The following is a 7,576-nucleotide window of genomic DNA, read 5'->3' as shown; positions in this document are numbered from 1 at the left end:
TAATATTACTTCTAATAATTTAATAGAAATATATGCATTGATACGTTAGTTAAAATTAGCCATTAAAGTTAACATTCAATCTTTGATTATGGTTGAAACTCAAAGTTCATCATAGGCAAAGTGGGTTCAAACAATTTTAGAGTTAATCATACTCTAGAGTAAGTATTATATCGAGTTGAAAAAGAGGTGCTCAACTTTTCTAACATCAATAAGTTATGGATCATTTTGTTATTGAAGTCATCCTCTTGAAAGATAGGTTATTAGCATCAATGGAAACCAAGTCAATTAACCCATTCTATAGTATTAACATGAGGTTTAAGTCACATATTAAAGATTTAAAGCATCACACAGTTTAATGTGCAATCAACATAATGTTTGTAGGGGTAGTTATGGGATGAGATGGGGGGCTCCTTGTTGCATGCCCTAGTTATGCAGTCACAGGTTAATGAATGTGGGAGCAATGTATCCCTTTGTTGCACTGAGATTAAGACATACTAGATGGCACCACCTAGGAAGAGACGTTGGTTCATAAGATCCCTAGCAATGTATGTTTTTTCGTTTGGGGTTTCCTTTCTTGATCCATTACTTCAGACTTAGAGTGAGCATACTCCTTTGATATTCTTGTTTAGAAAGCTCTTAATTGTTGAATTTGTTTTTTCATTGCGAAGTTTTGTTAGTTTAATTTCACATCAAATTTGATGCTTTCATGTTCCATTATTTCAAAGTGGTGTATGGGAGATGTTATTTCCATTTTGTTTCACAATTGTTTTTCATGCTATTATTCTAGGAGGGTGTTTATTCTTTGGGCTTGTAGTGAATGCTTCCAATTTTTTTTGGGTTGGCACCTTTAAATCCTATCACCTCTATTTAGCATCTTACTCTTTTTGGGTTTGGGCATAGTTCATTCTATGGTGTTTATGCAGGTGAATTTAATGTTCTATCTTTTTTCTAATAATGGATTGTCGAGAATTGAGGGAGGTTAAGAGGGCTCTAAGGAACCATAAAGAAAACATCTAGGTAAACATGACATCAATTTTCTTAACAACTAAAAAGTTAATGAGAATGAACAATAGACAATTACTCAGGTTGCAACAACTATCTCCGCACTTGTATATTAGAAATGTCAAATAGCAACTCTAGAAGTAGAGTGTAATATGCTTTGGGCCATGGCGATTAACATGAGCAAATGAGATCATTTAGTGGTGCCAAACCAGGTCCAATTTGTTAACTCAAATTGTGGCAAATAGAATGAGGTCTTACAATGCACCGACTTGATAATATAATAGATTTTGAATAGCCAACTCCAAACCCCAAGAAATATAACACTAGAAGAAATGACAAGTAAACATACCTTTTATTATATTGTAAGGTTATTAGACTATCATGTTAATTTTATAAAATATACACCTTTCAAAATTACTAGGTACTTCTACTTTTAGACATTATTAGATTAGATTGTTGTATTATAAATGGAATTGTCTTTAGTGCGACTTTTTGGACTTTTCGGGAATCTCGCTGAAAAATTTGAGGTGAAATCTTCATTTGTGTTATTTAAACTGGTTTTTTGATTGTGTATATGGATTCAACACCCTGAAAAACCCTTAGGGCACTTGGATTGTGTAAGGGTTACCTATCAAACTTGTGATTTCAATAAATTCCTACTGGATTTTAGAGAAATTAGATCATAAAAGCCCACCGGAAAAGATTCCAAAAAGTCTCACTAAAGACAACTTGATTATAACTTACATAAAATTCTGTTATATTCATAAATGTACTCTCTCAACTTCAATTTTCGATTAACATTAATCTCCCACTTAGTGTTAAAAAAAAATCTTCCTCCACTATAAAGTAAAATAGTAATAATAATAATAATTTATTAGTTAAAATAATTGTTATTCAAGAGCCAACCTCTTAAGGAGGAGTTTTTAGGTTGAGATGACCTAAATAAGGATACAAATACATGTAGATTACTTAGATAAGCATATATAGACTCTCTCTTGTACCTATGTTGTGTTTTAGTGGGAAAAATGCAAGAATAAAATAAATATATGTATTTATTTTCTTCAAATAAATGGGTAGAGAGTTTCTATTAAAAAGTGTAAAATTTTGAGTCGGGCCTGAACCCTTACATAATTCAATTTATCAAGCTTTATCAAAACTATGGATTTTGAAGTCCAACATATATGTAATATGAGCTTATGACATATTTTCCCTATAATTCGAAAGAGATGTCTACCATATATCATGACAAAAGTATCTAAAAGCAACCTATATTTGCATTTCATATAAAACAAAATTTAACATAATGATTCAACACTGGAACTAATCATCTTGGATGGCCAGGTGGTTGAGCTGACCTTCCTTTATTTTTTGTTGATGCCTCCTTTGACTTGGGGTCTTTTGGTGTAAGCTACAAACCAACATTGTATAATTCCTCTATCTCCTCCGGATTACAGTATATTATTGTTAACTCCATCCTGATTCACGTTGAAGACAATCAATCTTAGCCTGCATTAGCTCAAGCTGTGAGTTAACAATCATCTGTAGTGAATTACAAGCCTTCTCCTCTGCCTCCTGTCTCGCTTTGTACCCCAATTACATGCTTTCCATCGCTGCAAGGACCTTATCTAAGATGATATTAATGTCCACCAAATCAAACTCCCAAGAAGAAGTATTGCCTATATCCATGACACATGAATTGGATGACTGCAACAACTTAAAGAGACAAACTCTGAAATGGCTAAGACGAGAAGAGCTTACGCTGCATGAAGACCCAGAGGGGATATAAATACCAGACTTTTGAGCACAAATATGATATATTTCTCCACTATAACAAACCATTAATCCTCTGAGTACTGCAGCCTCCTCCATTGAATGCAAACCTGCAAGATTTCGGGTGAAACCACCAGTTGATCTTTGCTGGAAAGCCCACTTGCGACAGTAACTATTTGGATGAGACTCCAACTGAATGCAAATTAAATGATTTAACCTCAACTTTCTAATTAACCTCAACCCAACATCCGAGCGAAGATGACCCATGCAACACAGGGGGCAGATCATTGTCCAAGCGGTGATGAGGAAATGACAGGGGTATGTGCCTTGAGAAAAGGTCAAGATCTCTCCTCAAGAGACGACCTCCAACTCACTCTATGCCTCAAGTCCTAAGACCATGAGTGTTATCTAATCCCATACGACCTCCAGTTAACTCTATGCCTCAAGTCCTAAGACTTTGAGTGCTATCTAATCCCATACTTCATAATAAATTTGACATTCCTTTTTGTTGTTTGTTCATCACTTATAAATATTGATTCCATTAAGCGACTGTGGATTTTCAAGGCAGAGGATAATCGTTTTTTGACTATGATTAACTTCCAATATTCCTTGTTGCATCCTTGCTCCACTATTTGCTAAGACAACTGCAAAAGAATTTAAATTCCTTAGCACATGCAAATATTCAACCTTTCCAAATTGTTGAAGTTGGAGAATCCTTGCCTCTAGAGGAGAAGATGGCTCTTTAGACTTGCAATAAATCTCCTAAATCCATTGGATAACAATCATTGAGCCACCAAAAATCATGATTTCCTAAATTTTCTGATCAATTGCTAGATTTAGACCTTGCCAGAGTGCAAAGAACCCAACTTGATTATTTGTTGCCACTTACAGTCCGCATGCAAATTGTATCTCTATTTGTCCTTCGGAACAAAAAATCACCACTCTTGCTCTTGCCCTCCTTATATGTAATTTGTTTTATAAAATAAAATTATATATATATATATATATAAATAATTATTTAATTAATTAGAATTATGGATTTAAATTGTATACCTATTTATCATTAATTTAAAATCTTATAAACATTATTTTTATATGTTTTATTAAAAATCCTTTCTTAATTAAATATATTTAAAATTTATATATTTTCATTCATATATATAAAATCAATATCAAATTAATAAAAAATGGAATTTATCAATATCATATTAATTAAAAAATGCTATTTATAATGACCTTATAATTTTTGCCCAAATAACTATTTCTTACTAGAAATTGGTTTTTTTTCAAGAGTGTTTAAATTCTAAATTTGACAGCTATAACCTATATCTTTGATCAAAATCACACTGTAATTTTCATTATTTTCTAACAACATCACCTCTAATTACACAATTTATAATAATATATAAATTTTAATATATTATAATTTCCACAGCTATAACTTATATCTTTAATCAAAATCATACTGAAATTTCTATTATTTTCTAAAATCATCACGTCTAATTACACGATTTAAAATAATATATAAATTCTAATATATTAATATATTATGATTTTTAAGTTAACAAAAATATTATACAATAAAACTTTCAAATATTTTAATGATCAAATTAATTATTACACAGAGGAGTTCTACCCCTTCATCTTAACTTACCCATAACTTTATTATTATTTTATTTTATATCTTTTGAAATAAATTTTTTAATAACAATAAATTTAACTTATCATCAATATGTTACTATCAAAATAATTTTTGATATGGCCGAATCTAGTTTAATATCAATATCTTACTAATAAAATATAGGGCACTGAATTTTGATCAAATAATTCTAGAGCAGCACTGAATTTAGTTTACATGTCTAAATAATGAGAGGGCTGATCATAATATTCAATACACTAATTTGATTTGACCATTGATATTTTTTCATCTTAAATTAAAACAAATTAGTATTAAATTAACTGTGGAACTATATTTATGGATGGATTGTAATGCATTTTGATCCTCCACAGAAGTGGGCTAGGAGATTGAGTTATTCCTTCCAATGGCCGCCCTCAGAACTGTCGCTGCTGCTAATGTTATTCAGTGTCGATTGGCCTCCAACAATGCAAATTCGATTGTGATACGCAGGCCTGCTGTCCTTTCTCTGCAATGCACTTTTCCTTTTGTAAAAGCACTGAAGCAACAGAGATGGCTGCATGCGAAGCCAAGAGGTTTCACCTGCAGGGCTCTCTACAGGCCAGAGATCGAGACTAAAGAGGATGGCACCCCACAAACACTGGATTACAGAGTTTTCTTCTTTGACAAATCTGGGAAGAAGGTAATGTCTTTCTATTGTTTTGTTCCAGTGTTTCAGATTGGTTGTCCCCGCGAATTCACTGTTGGGCGTTTGCGCTTTAACAGTGCAATAATTTAATGCGTTCAGAATTCCTTTTACTGGATTAGAAAATCATGGTAAGATTCAATCTCCCAACTTTACAGAGGCTGTACTTTTCCATTTGGGTAGATCACCTAGGTTTGGCTTTGCGAAATGTTAGGCCACCTGCAACTTTTCAATCGATTAATACCGTGTGGTTTGAACCCATAATCTCTTGTTGGCAAATGAAAAGCATGGACAAACCTAGGACTCATATGGCAGACTTACTGTTGGGGAGACTTAAACCTGCACCATTTCACTGCATTCATCACTTACAAACGGATTGCTAGTGCTTTTTTTTTGATTTAAAAACTATCAAATATTTTGGGGATATTATACTAGCATTAATGCACAAGATCCAATCATAACACCACAGTTAAGCATCCTTTGGCTAGAGTAGTCTAGTGATAGCTGACTTTCATGCATAGTTTTCAAGGAAGACTTTATGGGACAATTGAAAGCACAATGTTCTAAATGGGTAACCTGTAGATTTGAATCTACTTGTGTTTGTGCCTGTTTATTTCACTTCCGCTTTTACTGTTGCTACTCTTTTGTTTCTTTCCTTATCTGTTTTGGCTTTTAGCTTTTAGGAGTGGCCTTTACGCTACCATTGCTTATAACTATTAATGTACTTTGAGTCACATTGACCTACTGTTTTGGTCATTTTGACATATTAATTATATTATGTTATTTTATCTTCGCACAATGATGTATGAGACCTGCAAGTTTTATTCAAACTGTGCAAGAAAGATTTGCATACTCCAATGGTTAGTCCTATTAATAGACGAGTTCGAAGTCGCACCATTCACCGGTTTGCATTACGTACATATTTCTTATTATATCAATCCCACTTTTTTCTGTTTGCTTAGCGCAAAGTTTTTTGTCGCCTACCCAAATGTTTCTTGAGATTTGAAAGCTTCATTATTCTAGAGCGTATGTCATGGCAAAGAAACTCTTTTGATGCGGTTTGACCTCTCAGAAAAACTCTTAAACCTCAAAACAGTCAGTTCCTTGATTGAGAAAATATCTATTGGATTTTGTTAAAAGAACCATGTTCTGGGGAAAATTGACCCTTGCTTTTGTTCTTTACAAACGGTTTTTTGAATTTCCCGAAATTTTTGCAAGTCATATAAGCACAGGAAAATATGACAACATCCATAGTTAAATACCAGAAGATGATATATGCTATTGGTATTTTTAAAACTGTGACGTTACTTGAATGATAACAAAAAGACATGGCTTTACTAGAATGGCAAGAGTACAAAATAGCCTTGGCTGTGCCATGAGGCAAGAGCAAAATCCAAATTGCTTTTAAAATCAAGCTTTGCACCCTTCCCTATGATTCTTGGGCGCAGGAGGCCCAAATTTTCTTACTTCATATAGACTTCCTTTCGTTCCCTGAGTTACAGGAATAATGCCTTACAAACTGATTGCATAATGGTAAGCAAAAATACAACATGATTAGTCTTTCAGAACTTTTCAGAACTTTTACTGCATGTTAGTTCTTTTATTCTTACCAGATCATCTGTCTGCTGGAGAGGTTCCTTCTCATAGTTGGACATCAGAGAGGCTTTCTGTCTGTCGAACTGGAACATGTGGGATAGGTGTCAAAAGGCACACCTTCCTTGGAGTTTCCTTGGGGATCAAGTTTTTCTGTGCCTTTCCATGTTGATTCATCTTTCTTGCAGATTGTCCCTGGGGAAGGAGCCTCCACCCATGAACCCTTGGAGTTTCCTTGGGGATCAAGTTTTTCTGTGCCTTTCCATGTTGATTCATCTTTCTTGCAGATTGTCCCTGGGGAAGGAGCCTCCACCCATGAAGCTGCAGGGGGCAGCACCTTCTCAGCTGCATTCGGATTTGATGGTTCAACTGATTTCTCCCCTCATAAAGCTTTTCTAAGGTCTAAATTTCGATGGGAATTGAATGGTTGAACCTCTGGGATATTTCCACCTTTTCAAGAGCTTGACCTTGAACTTCTCCCAGGTTTTTTGGAGGGCTGAATTCCTGTCCTCCACACCCTGGCCGTCTCCTCCTCCTTTCGGCAATTTGAAAATCGCCAAGGGTCACTTTTTCCAACTCTGGCTTCTCAGGCTTTCTCTCCTCCACCAGCTTAATTTGGGGAATGTTCAATCCTTCCTTTTTCCTTGGGCACGTTGCCATTAAATGACTAGTTTTCTACATACTCTACAACAGAAGGAAATGCTCTCCTAGACCAATTCCTGGTTTCATTGGGTTCCTTCCTGTCCCAGACTAATCTTGTCTTGGAGCTCCTTGCACATATCTATCTCTACACATACTCGTGAAGGAGAATAAACCATCCTCATAATCGCTATGATCATAGCTGATGAAATTGCCCAAGCTGTTGCTTATTTTATTTAAGGTATCATCCT

General features: G+C 34.5%; 1 protein-coding gene across 21 annotated transcripts in view; it reads left to right on the top strand.

Annotated features, from left to right (window-relative positions):
- Window positions 1-4,712: 4,712 nt before the first annotated feature.
- Window positions 4,713-7,576, top strand: part of LOC149264029 (soluble inorganic pyrophosphatase 6, chloroplastic-like) — a 154,221-nt gene continuing 151,357 nt past the window's right edge. For 12 of the 21 annotated variants that reach the window (XR_016259523.1, XR_016259522.1, XR_016259521.1 and 9 more), the window contains exon 1: window positions 4,721-5,090. Coding sequence is in view for 6 of the 21 variants with exons in the window: in XM_089427421.1 (XP_089283547.1) it covers window positions 4,815-5,090 (276 nt within the window). In the remaining 15 variants the exon portion in view is untranslated. Of the gene's footprint in view, window positions 5,091-7,576 lie in introns of all 21 variants that reach the window. The other 9 variants (XR_016259539.1, XR_016259513.1, XR_016259512.1 and 6 more) reach the window with 3 other exon arrangements.

This window comes from Pinus tabuliformis, chromosome 6, assembly GCF_031772625.1.
Source record: "Pinus tabuliformis cultivar Carrire ecotype Pingquan chromosome 6, CPIR1, whole genome shotgun sequence".
NCBI classification, from domain to species: Eukaryota; Viridiplantae; Streptophyta; class Pinopsida; order Pinales; family Pinaceae; genus Pinus; species Pinus tabuliformis.
This window is presented reverse-complemented; position numbering and strand designations above follow the sequence as displayed.